This window comes from Biomphalaria glabrata, chromosome 14 (genome assembly GCF_947242115.1).
Source record: "Biomphalaria glabrata chromosome 14, xgBioGlab47.1, whole genome shotgun sequence".
NCBI classification, from domain to species: domain Eukaryota; kingdom Metazoa; phylum Mollusca; class Gastropoda; family Planorbidae; genus Biomphalaria; species Biomphalaria glabrata.
The window spans coordinates 25001190-25016294 of NC_074724.1; the positions used below are offsets into that span (position 1 = coordinate 25001190).

General features: G+C 33.3%; 2 protein-coding genes across 4 annotated transcripts in view; one reads left to right on the plus strand and one right to left on the minus strand.

Annotated features, from left to right (window-relative positions):
* Positions 1–5237, plus strand: part of LOC106055200 (neural cell adhesion molecule 1-like) — a 52481-nt gene extending 47244 nt beyond the window's left edge. For both annotated transcript variants that reach the window (XM_056009343.1, XM_056009342.1), the window contains exon 21: positions 553–5237. In XM_056009343.1, coding sequence (XP_055865318.1) covers positions 553–852 — 300 coding nt within the window. In that variant the 3' untranslated portion in view covers positions 853–5237. The remainder of the gene's footprint in view (positions 1–552) is intronic.
* An 888-nt stretch (positions 5238–6125) lies between these two features.
* On the minus strand, positions 6126–13597 carry LOC106055199 (splicing factor U2AF 26 kDa subunit-like). 2 transcript variants are annotated; one of them, XM_013211376.2, is made up of 9 exons: positions 13508–13597; positions 12892–12951; positions 9521–9608; positions 9138–9204; positions 8865–8888; positions 7868–7944; positions 7458–7663; positions 6719–6823; positions 6126–6557 (listed from the first exon to the last, which is right to left on the minus strand). In XM_013211376.2, the coding sequence occupies exons 2-9, from the start codon at positions 12933–12935 to the stop codon at positions 6443–6445; spliced, it is 726 nt and encodes a 241-aa protein (XP_013066830.1). In that variant the 5' UTR covers positions 12936–12951; positions 13508–13597; the 3' UTR covers positions 6126–6442. The 2 variants fall into 2 exon arrangements, with proteins under 2 accessions (XP_013066830.1, XP_013066831.1); XM_013211377.2 differs by lacking the exons at positions 8865–8888; positions 13508–13597 and having other exon boundaries at positions 12892–13185.
* Between the last annotated feature and the right edge of the window lie 1508 nt (positions 13598–15105).

The window sequence follows — 15105 nt, forward strand, 5'->3', positions numbered from 1 at the left end:
GCCTTGTGGGGAGGGAGACATACTGGCAATAGTTTGGCAGTGTGTTGTCAATATTTAGGTTGTTGAAATCTCCAGTTACGATACAAACAGAGTCCGGGTGTTTAAGAGACTATTATTAATATCAACAGAATAATCTCTTGAAATATATACATTACAGGCTATTGTGTTCAGGGCTTTGCAAGAGAGTATTTGAGCCTCTCTGGCCCTCCCTCAAATGAAGTTTTATGATTAGGATAATTGATTGTGTCTCTTAGTTACATGAAATTTGTATTTAAATCTCAGTGGGATACACAGAAATTATATTTAATAGAGAGACTTTGTGTCTGCTTTAGTAATAGGTGACTTGTACCCATCTTTGTGATGTTAAAAGGATAAAATTGACATTCTGACTGTGTGCAGTCAATTGAGTTTAGATTTTTTTAATGCAGCATTTCAAAGTTTTGGATAATTTGTTTTTATTTTAATGAAATGATTACCAATTTTTTTTTCTTCATTGATTATAATGCAATGTTTGAAGTAGAAAGTCATTCAGATTTCTTGTCTGCCTTGCAGAATAAAGATGCTCTGAACTATGTTTCTATTGACTTTGACAACATCCAGAAAGCTAGGGATAAAAAGAAAAAGAAGAAAAACAAAGAGTTACCACCCCGTGAGACTGGACCTTACTCTGAGATTGACTTTGAAAAGACACAAGCCCTACGGCAAAAAATGTTGGCTGAAGAATCGACAGAGCAAATGTTGGCTGCAGAATCACCGGAGCACTTTGAGAATGAACCCAGTGTGGACACTAGCGCTGAGGATAATGATGACAGGAAGCGACAGCCTTTGGAGCTTATGGGAACAGCTGTGTGAGAAAATTGTGGTTCTTTCTTTGTCTTCTGGTCAAAGTTCATTTAAATGTAAATAAAGCTCAAAGGTTGTGTGCATATACTTAACAAAACAAACATTTTGATGATGTATTTGTTGTTGTATTTGCAAATATTGGCTCGTTTCTTTGAGAGAGTATATTATACAAAGCATTTTTGGTGGCTGTTAAGACCAAGTTCAATACATATTGGAATAATTGTCATCATCTCTGTACATATATAAACATTTTTAAAGGTGTGTTTTACAAGGTTCTTGTAAATATTGTGTGTACATTTGTATTTCTTGTTTGTACACATGTGTTTGTATGTGCATCAACTTCCTGCCATAAAATAATCTGAGATATTTTGAATGTGGATTGTGGATGTGCCTTGGAAAGCTTTGAAGATAAATTGTTAATTGAGATTGATGCTTTGTTCATTTTACTCCTAATTGCTATTTTTTTTAAAACTATAAATGACATTAGTTTTTAAGGAGGGTAGCAATGGCCACTGCACTGTCTACTTAATATTCTAGTATGCCATGTGCCTCTACAGTTATGAAGGCTAGTAGCATTTTTGCTTATACATAATAATTTAAGGATGCCTTGGTGTGCTGAACAATACATTTAAGTTTCAAATTGGCTTTTAATTTTGAATGTTACTTGATACTTGTTTATTTTTTTTTTTAAATCCTCAATATAACAAATGCAACAGTTGATTCATTAGTTTGTTTTTAAATACTTCAAGTATACAATCATCTAGGTAAACAGAAATGTGCAATACTTATATTTACACTACTTTCTACTATTGAGTCACACTATGCCCGTTCCTTCATCTTAAAATATATACCTAGAGACAAAAAATGTAAGTTTGATTTGATTGGTCACAATAGCATTTTATTTTTAGGTCAATATTTTACTTTAGTATTTTAGAGGGATGTAGTTGCACTAATAATAATAATAAGGTTTGTCTTTGAGTCCGAAGATTAGTGAGGAATGCAGTATTTCCCATGGCTGCGCAGCCCCAGCTGTAACCTACATATTTTGCCACTCCCAGGGCAAGCATAATCATTGTCCGCAGGTGGTCAATTTAGATTTTCTTTTTGCCGTCTGCGTCTGTCCTCTGCAGCAGATTTTCTTTTGGTCTCAAATGTGTATCCCGCAGCCTTTGTGAGTGACCTCTAGCTGTCTCATTCTGAGGCCTCTTCTATGTCCGCTAAGGCAAGTTGGCACCAAAGTCTGCCATAGTAAAAGGTGAAATCTATTATTGTCTTACCCATGATAACTATTACTTCATATGTAGTTTGTAATCTTTTGTCCACGTTTCCTTAGATAGTTTCCTGTGAAGTAACAAGCACTGGAAATTTTAATCAAAGACTACATTATCTTCATTGGGGGCTACATTAGGTGGACCTCCCGTATTCCAAAAGAGGAAACTTCTAGAACATTAATCATGCAATCTAGTTGTTGTTCATGTCTATGAAGATGATATTTCTTGTTATTCATTCCTAACTCAGGATGACAAAAAGTGGATCTTTTGGATGTTCTGGGTTTATCTCCAGTTTCCAAGGAGACAAAGTAGAATGTTATGGTATACAGCTAATTCAAAATTATGTTTTTCTCTCTTCTTGCAGTTGTACACATTCTCATTTCCTAGTAACAATTGATATTATTTGAAGTTTGATTGGTATGTAAAGTGGTGACATTTGCTTAAAACTTTTTAGTTAGCTTAATTTATTCTGTAAAGACCTGTAACACTTACATTCTAGACATACTATGAACTATATAGGTTAGTGCAATTTAGAGAATTCATTAACATGACCAAGCCTTGTGCTTCAGCATTTACAAGTTGAATAATTACAACAAACACATAATTATAGTTAAAACCAAAGTATCTTTTAATATATGATTTTTTAAAACACTAAGACCAATAACAATTAACAATGGTCTTCTTGATGTTCTTGTTGGTCAGTTTCATTCCATTAACACTGTTTCTTGTATAGACAAGACTTTTGTCCAGCTCAACATGTTACAATAGTATAGACGATTATGATTGTTTTGAGGGTTCTTAATTTGAAATGTGATCCTTGAGTGGCGTACATAGAAAAACCCCCCACTAAAATTCTACCTGATAATGTGATAAGCTTCATGGCATATTAATGAACTAAATAAGATTTCTGTCATGCATCTGATTTAATATCAGGATATTCTCAACTAAGACAAATATTTTTGTTAAGTTCATTATATATTTTTATAAAAACAAGAGATTATAACCAAATGAATAAATTTAATTCACTTATTTTCCCTTTGGAAATCTTGAACAAGAAATGTACAATACAATAGAATGGACCAAACAAATGATCTTATATTTTAAGACTTTTTTTTATAAAGACATTCCACTTCACTGTTTTGAAATAACTTTTGAACCAATGTCTGCTGATTACTTACTTGATCCTATATGTGTGTTTATTGAATTGAAGAAGCTAAAAAACATTTGAGTTTGCCTTGATGTTCAAGATATTTATGATTTGTTCTGAAAAGTGCCTCATACATTGCCTCATTGTATACATTCCTTTGTCCATTCTCTCAATTGAAAGTAAGAGCAGAATTAAGCCAATAAATCCTATTCCTAATATTGTTAGGTATTGTTTGAATCTCACTGGAGTATTAAAAGAATTATGTGTTTACAGGAATGAGTAACATTATCAGTCATTCTGCAAACTGAACTCATGTATTCAATATTATCACCTGACTCTTTGATAGAATGTATCCACACATTTTGCTTCAGCATATAAAGATGTTTCATATATTAGTTATTCAAGGTTGTATGAGATGTACAGGGTTTTTATTTATGTGTGACTTTGTGTATAGTATACAACCTGTTAACTTCATGGCATTCATCTAGGATACCAGATACATGTTACAAATTGTAATTGTACATTTTCTAATTATGAGCATTAAGCCTTTTTTACAGAACATTTTGCTATTTTGAGAATAAAGAAACAGATTTTTTTTTATATCTACATTCTACAAGCTTCTTTTTATGCTGTGTCTCACATATTTTTTAGAAATATATGTGTAAACTATATTCACAAATTGTGAAGGTAGTTATATAAAATGTGTACGTCTTTGTAATTATAGTAACATTCCTAATTCATTTAATGTTATTACAAATATAACATTTAATCAGTGCTATTTCTCAAGCTAATCCACCATCACATATCCCACAGAATGTACAACTGGATAAAGGAATATCTAAATCATCGAAAAGCTTGAGTTTGCATGCAAGGGCAAAGAGGTCACACAGTGGGTATAAAAATGGCGTCCCCCAAGGAGGAGTCCTATCCCCAACACTTTGCCTAATATTCATAAACAATCTAAATCAAAACCTACCAAGAAAAGTTAAAAGCAGCATGTATGCAGATGACCTTGCCGTAATTAGCACAGAAGAATATGTGGGAACATCGAAATTTCGCTTACAAGATGCTCTCGATAAACTCAATAATTGGACCAAAGACTGGGGCATGTCCATCAACTCAAAAGGGAGGGCAAATTCCACCCACTGATCAGGCTGTAAGCTTTCATCAAGCCCTGGCTATAATACAAAAAACAAAATGGAAAAGTGGTTTGAGTGCTGGGACAAGTCCCAAAAAGCCCGTGGAGTCTGGGAGCGCATGAGGCCCCTGGCCGCACTTCCCCGTGGTGGAGGCTGTCCAGGCTTGAGCAAGCTATTATAGCACAGTGCAGGACAGGCCACTGTCCTGTTGGCTCATATTTCTCGCGGCTATGGCCAAATTTTGATTCACGGTGCCCCCGCTGCGGGGAAGAAGAGGAAACCGTGCCTCATATTCTGTTTGACTGCCCCAGACTTGCTGGTCTCCGTCTCGACAGGTCTGGGAAACCCAAGGTTCTCGACCTGTATGGCGACATTTATGCACTATGCAAGACAGCAGGGTTTCTGTCCAGGGCTTTTGCAAGAGAGGATTTGAGCCTCTCAAGCCCTCACTCTAATGGAGTTTGATGATGATGACATATGTAACACATTTTAACCTAAGATGAAAAGGTATATGTTTCTTTAACTAAATCTTTGTATCAGTAACTAATGAAATCAAAGGCAACATGATACATTTAGGACTCACTACTTGTGATAACTTGGACTGGAAGCAGTAATTTCCTTACCAGAGCCTATTCTGTAATCAACAAAAAATAAATTTATCCTCTCTATACTCTAATATGTATTGTTATGAGTGTGTTTACATCATGACTGTGTCTAGTTCTACTCTATACTTCTTTCTGTCATGTTATCAATCATACAAAAATATTTTTAGTTTTTCTCTTTAAAAAAATTATTCTATAATAATTTGTTAAAAATAAATTATTTTCTTTTCATGAATATGCTTTATGTTTTGTTACCGGTATGTTTAAGCTTACATGTGTTCCTTAAGAACAAAACTGTATATAAATAGAGGCAACAATGTCAATCTTTATATCTTTTGATGTACCGTATTTTTCTGGTGGACTATAACTAAGATGATTTGTAACTGTCAAAACTCAGCAAAGGTTGACCATTATTTCTGATACTTGTTCAATTGTGTCCTGGCACTTGAATAATGCTATATTTATTTACTAAATAGATGTAGTAGATTTTTAATATTTCAATTGAAATACAATAATTATATTTCTTTAAAGATGAACATTATTTAATGTTTTCTTTTTTCCTGTGTTAATCAATGTACTTTTGATGAAAGTATAGCAATAATACTGCAAACAGCAACTCCTTGGGAAGATTTTATATTAAAATAGAAGTGATTTCAAATAATCTCATATTTCCTACCAAAAAAATGATTTGCAGATAGATGGAATTTACACTAAGAAAAGTTGTTTTAACTCAATATAAACTTAAATTTTTTTCTCTAAAGACTGATAAATTTTAGTTTGAAAACCTGCAGATAAAATATGTTAAAAAAAAAAAAAAAGCTAAAACTGTTACTATCAACACAATGTAATAGATTGAAAAGAAGGATATTTGCTTTTGTGGTCACACTGATTTCTTCAAATTTTTTATAAAAAAAACTAAGATCTAATTATCTTTGAGTAGAAAAAGGGGATCTGAATTTATTTTATTCCATGATGTAGTTAGAAACCACCCAGGATTTATACTGCTAAATTAACAGATAATGTTGACCTATTAATACTCCCTATATTCATTAAAATTTGACAATCAGTTCAGCTAAGGAGCCTTTTAGTACATTACATTACTACATTACAAAACAAACTCTCCTTTAAAATGTTCTGCAAACACTTTAATCACAAATATTTCCATGAGGTCAGTACTAATGGAAATAAATAATACAGCAAATGCATAAATGTAAAGAATGATTCAACTAAATATGAAACCACTTTAGTAAACAAATGTAAACCACTTCTTGCTAATCTTCAATGTTAAAACCATCAAACAACAAAAGAGACATCTGTAGTAACAGATTTGTACTGTACAAAACATTGGAGAAGATTTAGAAAGGAAAATAAAATAAAACCATAGAGGACAAAATATAATAACATCATCCAGGACAAAATATAATACAATGTAACAAAAATCTAATATCTGCCATGTCTGTCTCGAGATCGGGATCGTCGCCTGTCACGACGATCTCTGCTCCTTGACCTTGATTTTCGTCTGTTATTGCTTGTAGGTGGTGATCTAGATCTTGATCTAAGTGAGAAATAAAATACAGAATTTAGAAAGATAAAAAATGAAATTACTATAAAGTATGCTTCATACATTTACTAAAAAAAAAATATGAATTAAGCTATATCTAGCATATCAAGTTTGAAGTCAAATTTATTTAATTCAAGCCAAAATAAATCACAAACCTTTTGCTGCTTCTACGACGTCCTCGTCCATACAGCTCTCTCCTCAACTCACGAGATATAGGTTTTAAGTGCATAAAATTACAAAAACCTCCTCTTGTGCATTCTCTATAAGGGAAAATAATAAAAATGACTAAAGGAAATAGAATTAAAGCTGTGTGTATGTTGGATTAGGAATGATATAGATATTCTGTTATTTCTTCCTTATTATCTTAACTAACATACTAAATATAAAGAGACACATTCAAAGTAACGTTAAACATGGAAACAATGCAGAATGTTTTGTCCTTTAACACTTTTGTCCTCTCCATGGAATCAGTCACAACAATAACTTCTTAGAACAAGGTTCTTTGGACTAATCTGTAAACACAAGTACATACTATTTCTTCTTCTAGCCAGCTTTTTGAAGAATGTGCCAAGGAAAAATAGTGTGCTGTTCTCTTCAGTTGTTAAGCACTGCCGTACAAGGTGTTGGTTATGTTAGGCTGAAATGGTAGTTGGGCCTGCCTAAGGTGCATTAGGAAGGGGCATTCATGGAGGTTCTGTTTTACGGTTTCATAAGGGTGAGTGCAGTGTCTACAAAGGGGTAGGTGTGTGGGCTTTATTTTGTTACGATGATAATTTAACAGTGGTGTGTGTCCTGTTCTTAGTTGGAAGATTGTAGATGGCTCTTTGCGGGGGAGTAAGTTAATACTATCCACTGATGCCAAAAGATGAAAAGCTAACTCAAATAGGTGCCTACCCCATTTCATATTGTCTGCAACAAGCCTCCCTGAAGTCTGTAACTGGTGACAGCTCACAGTGGATCGGGCGCCCATTGAACCAGCGATTGTTGAGCTCTGCCACAGCCCTTTCAGCATCTTCTTCTCTACGAAACTTGACATAAACGTTTCCAACTAAATGATCCCCAAGATTGTCACAGACATTCATCTCTTCTATCTCACCATACTAAAAATGTAAAGTTAAAATCAGTTTTATTGAAGTAATAAAAAAATCTAATTCACAATGTATAAATTACAACAAGATACAATACAATGAGACATAGATTATTATAATTATAGTACATTTAGTCCCCCACCCCCTTTTCCATCTCATAGTGGCTTCAAAAAAATGTATTAAAAAAAAACAAAACAACACACAACCTCCACTCACTTTATCTTCCAACTCAGAGAAAACTTCTTCAAAAAAAGCATCATACTCTTGTTGAGCCATCACATCATCTACCATAACTGCAAAGGAAGAAGAAAAATGAACCAGTTGACATGAGGCTTTTAGGCAGAGCTATGTCCATAAAAAAAAATTTAACTTAATTCCACAAACAAACTGAAGGACCTAGTGCACTTCAAAACTTAGGGTTACAATTTCAACAAATGTCTACACATTTTTTAAAATTGAACAACCAATACTTTTAATAATTTCTTTTTAACTTTGTTTTGAGTACAGCACTAAGTTCTTCATAGCTAATCCGTTTTTTGTTTTTTAATTAACAAAGAAGTAAAACAAAGATTTCCAGAACTTCTAACATTCACAACTCTACAAAGCAAAGCACATAGTGCTATAGAAAGAATGCTTCATTTTTTTTCTTAAGGGCTTGTTATTATTTTTATTTTTTTTTACACATTTGTTAAAGTCACCTTAAATCTGAAGCAGTATAGGACCAATGTCTAGTCTCAATCAACTGTAGCTTAAAATAAACAAAAAAGAAAGAAATGTAACAAGCAGTTCACTAATGGATCAATAAACATGACAGTGCCATAGGGAATAATGGTCCATCCCTTTTCTGTAAAGACACAAGAAAGATAATTGTAAAAGATAGAGAAGAGCAGATGAAAGCCCTGAAAGGGGAATCTTAATTAATTTTTCTTAATAACCCAATGATTACACTGACTATATTTACTAATAATGTTTCTTTCCCTCTTGTATTAATTACAAGAAATCAGCAATAAAGGTAACATATAATTAAATTAAAATCTATTTTATTTACTAACAAACCTGTAAAATCGCTGTTGTATTTATAAGTCCCATTGGAAATTTAATATTAAAAAAAAAATATACTAAATAAATTAATAATGTAAAAAAAAAACTGATTTTTATAAAACTTGTAGAGTTAAATTTAAAAGTACATAAAAATTCTTTTGAACAAAATCACCTTTGTTTGCACTATGGAGTCCCGCTGTGAAATATATAAGGTTTGTGGCACAAGTTACAAGATATTTTCATACATCACGTTTCATTTCTATGGTAACACTTATACTTAAAATACAATACTTTGGATTTATCAAAGATGGAGGTAAGTGCCTAATCAATAGAATTAATTAACAATAGATGCTAACCTTTAGAAATAATTAAAGAGAAAATATAACAGCAAAACTTTAACTACAAACATTCTGTTCCTTTCATTTGAAAAAGATCAAAAACTTACTATGTGAGCCATCGGCAGTTAGAGCAGCATTCTGAGGGTTCAGGTACAGATTTTGGAGCAAAATAGTCTGATAAAAAAGAAATGAAAAAAAATATATATGAGATAAGCATAGTGTAGTATAGTGAAATAGGTAGTTTACACTTGAAGGTTAGAGGGTATGCATACATTTTCTATCACTAGATTTACTATTAAATCATAAAAAGATGCATCCAATGATATTTCTTAACTTCAGAAGAAGTGAGTACCTCATTTTACTTGGCAGAATTCTTCATCTCAAACTTTTTCACTAGTGCAAGAGTAAAAAATAATGTTCGACTAGAATAGATTTACATCTTTATATATACAATGGGAAAATATGAACATCATGAGATAGAAAAACTTACCTGGCTAAAAGTTGGCCTATTATGTAGCCTGGAACACCTGTCACCATGCCTGCAGGCTCCAATTTTAAAATAAAACGAGCAATTGACTCTTAAAAAAAAAAAAGTTTAGGAATTTTTAAAAATACCTGCGCAGTTGGAATAGAAACAAAGTATGGATAATACACTAAGTGTGAGCATCATGTTAGATTACAAACCAGCCAAGCCTACTAGGTCTAAAAGGGGATTTTTAACTTGGTAATTTTTAAATGGACTAATCCCAAAGTGCAAATTTTAATGACATTTCTTAACAAAAAGAGTGTAAGGAAAAAAACCCACCATAACTGATTAACTATTATCACAATAGATCTACTCTGGAATAGAAATCTAGTATATAGGGTAAATCACTGATTGTGAATCTGTATGCATTGCATACAAGTCACTGTAATATTATCCCTAACTAATTTATTTCTGTAGTTATTGCGAGACTACTTTATCAGTATTGCTCAGGCTGCATTTTATTTTACATTTCTCTTTTACTTTCGTTTGCTTACGTATGTATGAAAATCTCTAATGATGGATTGTTTCCGGAAAAACGAGAATAGGTCTGGATTTTTAAATCTCATTGGCTATTAATCAAAGAAGACCCACATATAATACTTTTATATAGTTATGAAAACATTTGTATTTCACAGCCACTATTGAACCAAAATAAAATAAATAGGCTTGTAAGCAATTGTTTCTTATATATGTTTTACTATGTAAGTCATTGCACACAACACAATAATAAACTTAAGAGCTGTTAAATATGATTTAGAGATGATATTATTTGCATTTAATTATGTTTAATTTATTGCTAATCTTTTATAGACTAGAGCTATTTTAAAAGCTTTAAATTTAAGACGAATGTAAATCCAAAATGGCTTTAAAGAAAAATTAAGTTTTTTTTTTAATCGCTTCATGTATGGACAGATTCGCTGTACATATAAACTTGCACGCTTCAGCTGTGGGTTAATGTGAATAAATTAACCAGTGACTTGGCAGAATTTAAGTCATTGGTTAATATGCATGACTAAATGCATGACGCGTAGGACGTAATCATCTTCTTTTTTGAAGTAACGTCTGTATTATATAAGATAAGATAAGATAAATCTTAAAAACAGGCCATTTTGTTTTTCTTTTTAATAAAACACACCCTTTCTGAAATGGGGAAGGAGGACTTGCTAAAAAAAGGTGGACATACGATTTTATTGACTTAAGCCAGAACATTCTGATTTCTACCGACTGTCATAAATGGCTCTGTTGATGATATAGCATGACAAAGGATGTGTCAATAAGTCTTGAAAATTTTTCAACAAACATACCCATTAAAACAGGGATAAAAAAACTGAGCTCTAAATGCTAGAAGGCAAAAAAAATTTCAAAATTGGCCCATCCCATTTTAAAAAAAAATTAACTTTTTAAAAGTCAGCATCCTTCTAGTGATGATTAAAAGTGCGCTGTCGACGCAAAGATACTAATTCCACAAAGAAACTTTTTCTAATGTACAAATGACAAAAATTACACATGGACATTTTATTTCCTCCTTATACTGACATCAAAGAAGTTTGAGAAACAAAACAAACAGGGGCCACACAGCTGACAATGGCAGGTGTGTAGAAAAAGTCACCTAGAGATGTGTTGTCAAGTGGCATACATGTATGTATGGGAAGGTTTATTCAGTAACCTAACTTTGGAAGGGGAGGGGGGGCGCAAGTTTTCCCAGTGGAAAAAAAAATTAAGCTGATAAATAAGCCTCCCACCTGTTTCATAAGAGACAGAATGACCAGCATTGTAGGCAAGGCTAGGCCAGTACAGGAAAAAACTAGTGCATGGTGAGAGTTGGGGTTAGGTGTGACATCACTTACAAGCACAGAAGGGAAGTGTGTTGTGTGGTCAAAGAGATAACCAATTGTTGATCAATAATTAAGGCACAAAGGGGAGACGGCTAGAGAGAGGGAGAGCAGGGTTGTGCCTGTGTTTGTTTGTTAATTATATTAGTTAGTATTTTTATTAGTTAGTATACATTTTGCTTTAGTAGTCTTGCTTTTGAGTTTCGATTGCCTTTGTTTAAAATTTTTAAAGTGATTTGTGGTTCATTTCTGAACTATAAAGAAATCAACCATGCATGAACAAAAACAATAGACTAGATCTACAAGAGTAAAAGATGTTATATATTATTATTATATCTTCTTTATTTGAATGTTTACTACCCATCTTTTTGTCACACATGCAATCTCCCTTTTTCATTAAGAGAAAGTAATTATTGATCGACCAAGTACGTTACAGGCCTTGGTGTGAAACATCAACATGCACTGAGCTTGTGATAAGTATATACGCACTATGCTTTGTGTGGGCTAAGAGATTGTCAAAATCAGAAGAGAGTATGAGGACTCCTCCCCCTCCCTCCTTTTCTATGTTTCCTAAGCATTCCAGAAGAGTAGAGACACTCTAAAAAAAAAACAACAGGTGAGAGAGAGAGCAGGAGACTAGCAATTATCGATCGAACAGGTATGAGTAGAGTTGTGCTATGGAAAAAAAAATGTCCCGTAGACACAATAAGGTAAAGACTCCTCCCCATAACAGAGACGATTTTTTCTCCTAGCACGACCAACTAGGTTAGGCCCAAAGTAGTGGCCTTGGTGTGACGTCAGTTACAAACCGAGAATGAAAACGTGGAGCGTGGGAAAAGTGACAATGGCTTGTACTGTTGCGTTAATGTTCAAAAAAAAATTTTAATTAAAGAGGAAATTTCTTAATAATAAAATGTTTTATTAAATACAGGATATATTTCCTTTGATGCAGCCAATAAATCTCCAAACCGGCAAACAAACAGCTTTTTAAGGAAATGGTCAACGACTTTTACAGGAAAAAAAAAATCAAAGGATGACAAATTCATTGATGCTCTGTTTTTCATAGGTCAGACCATTACGGAGTTATGAATTTGGAAACAAAAAAAGGCCGGAGATTGGCTAATAAGCATCTTTTACTCTAGTCTCATCAGACATCAACGCCCATAGTCATAGATCTAGATATCAATTTAATCAAAATATAAGGCTCATTTTAATAAGTATTGTGGGATGTTCATACAAGGCTCATTTTATTATTTTAATAAATGTTGTGGGACGAAAATGACTTCTACTTCTATTCTGTCTATTATAATATAGAATAATATAGATCTATACTATAAATTAGTATAAATAGACACTATGATGACTATGACTTTCTAGACTCTAGTCACTATAGACAGACTATAAACTACTATAGAGCATAAATCTAGCTAGTCTAATCTATCCATTCCAACTAAACTAGTACTAGGCCGACTAGTCTAGGGACAAGAAAACGCTGAAGCTTACTTGTCTTTTTCTGTTCCAAAAATGGATGCAAGATATTCAGCCATTTTTTTGGGTGTTTCGCTGAAATACAAAGAAGTAAGAAGTCAAATAAAATTAGAAAAAATGTATTTCCTCTGTCCCTAGAAGCTTCTTTAGTCTTTTTTAAGTTTAGTTGTAGTCTAGAGATAGAACAATAGATCTAGAATCTAGACAGATTTATCTAGATCTCAATCTAGACTCTAGACCTAGCTAGATTCTTGTGTCTAGCTAGATCTAGTTACTAGACATCTACAATACTTCAACGTTACTAAAACTTAGTATCGATTGTAGATATAAATGTCTCGATTACCACTAAAGTAATTACAATTTATATTACTTTATTAAACTTCTAATAATCGACTACTTTTATAATAGATTCCACAAGATCGCAATTTACAGCGACATCTGGATCTAGTTTTCTAGATTTAGTCTAAATCCAGATCCACTTCCACATTTTGCATCCCTTCTGATTATTCAAAGCGTGGAATGTTATGCTATTGAATCTAGATCTAGATGTAGACTTAGACTAACCCTAGATCTATATGATTCATCTTAAAATTTCAAGATAAAAAAATACAAGCAATTATGTAAATCTAACCTAGACTGTAGACATATTCAACAAATGTAAATAAAGTGTCTTGAAAATTGGCCTACGCGGAAGCTGTAGAAATTTCTAGATGTAAAAAAAAAATTAAGGTTATCTCCCTTGTTCGTCACCATTTATGTCTATGTTTCTTATTCCTTCCAATATGTTCGTTACGTAAAATAAAATACATAACGAACTAGCATTCTCACATGCCATATGCAGACCGTCATACAGGGGCGTAACTAGGGATTTGGGGGCCCCTTGAATTTTGACATTCGACAAAAATATATAAGCCCAAAATAAATTGGTTCAGTAAATCAGTAAACTTAAAAAATAATCATTAAGACATTTTAATGAACAATACCGTTGTTTTTTAGTTAAATAATGCACAAGTAACAAATCTCAATTGATATCGCTTCACCTCGTGCATTCTGTGAAGCAAAGACATCTATAACATCATCTATAACATCATCTACATCGATACTTTCTAGTATTTGTGACTCCACTGACATTAAAGCCATGATAAGCCTTTCATGCGTTATTGTGCTCTTGAGATAGTTTTTGATGAACTTGAGCTTAGAGAATAATCTCTCACAAGACCTAATGGAAGTGGTGGCCTGAGTTAGCGGTATTCGGAGGAGGTTGCAAGGTTTGAGCACACGTAATTACCACATGAAGCCTTCTGTTTCCTCAATATGTCTATTGTTGATTGTATTACTGGTTTGTTGATGAAAAGTGCTCGTGCATCAATGACATCATTGAAAAAGCGATTTTGCCATCATACAAACAGGAAACGAAGCACAGTTTGTCATAATAGCGTGTCTTCATCTAACAGGTGTCTTGGTTTAAGAAGAAACCCAAAGGTATCATTTTTCTTTCCAGCCTTTGGAATCTGTCCTTCATCTCCATATGAAATCTGTCCAGCACTTCTGTCGCAACACGTTTGAATTGCAGTGCTATTGACAGTCCTACATTAGAACTCAACTTCCCATCAAGTCTTTTCTTTCTTCTGGTTGTTTTGATTACAGGGAATCCATAGTATTCACTGCCTTCTTTTACTTTTTCGATGGATTGGGTTTTGTCAGTTTCTCATCATTTTGCATAAAGCATGAAAAGGTACTAATTTCTTCAGCAGCTTCCTGTATATGCAGTCCAGACTTTTGTAGTTTCTTCTGAACTATATTAATTGGATGCAGGAGCTTTGACCAGAATTCCAGATAGGCAAAAATTTCTTAATTTTCAACTGCATGAAGAACATTCTGTGCTACTAATATATTACGTCATTGTTGGCTGTCTATGTTTTGTGCGAAAGCAAAAGTATTCATAGCATACAAAAGTGGGAAAGATCCCTATCTCGTTATGCTCGAGTATAGAAATACTCCGATAAGCCGACTGCCGTATTCACTATCACAACTGCTGACGAGTAGAAGACTCAGGGAATCATTCCAACTGATCCCAAACTATTGAAACCATCGGTAGCTGAAAATGCAGAGACAGTACTCAACGAACGACAGATGAAAAGCAAAGTGAAATACGATGCATAAGCAAGACTACCTAAAGATTATTCTGTCGGAGAGTTCGTCTAGGACAAACATGGCAGAAAGCAGTTG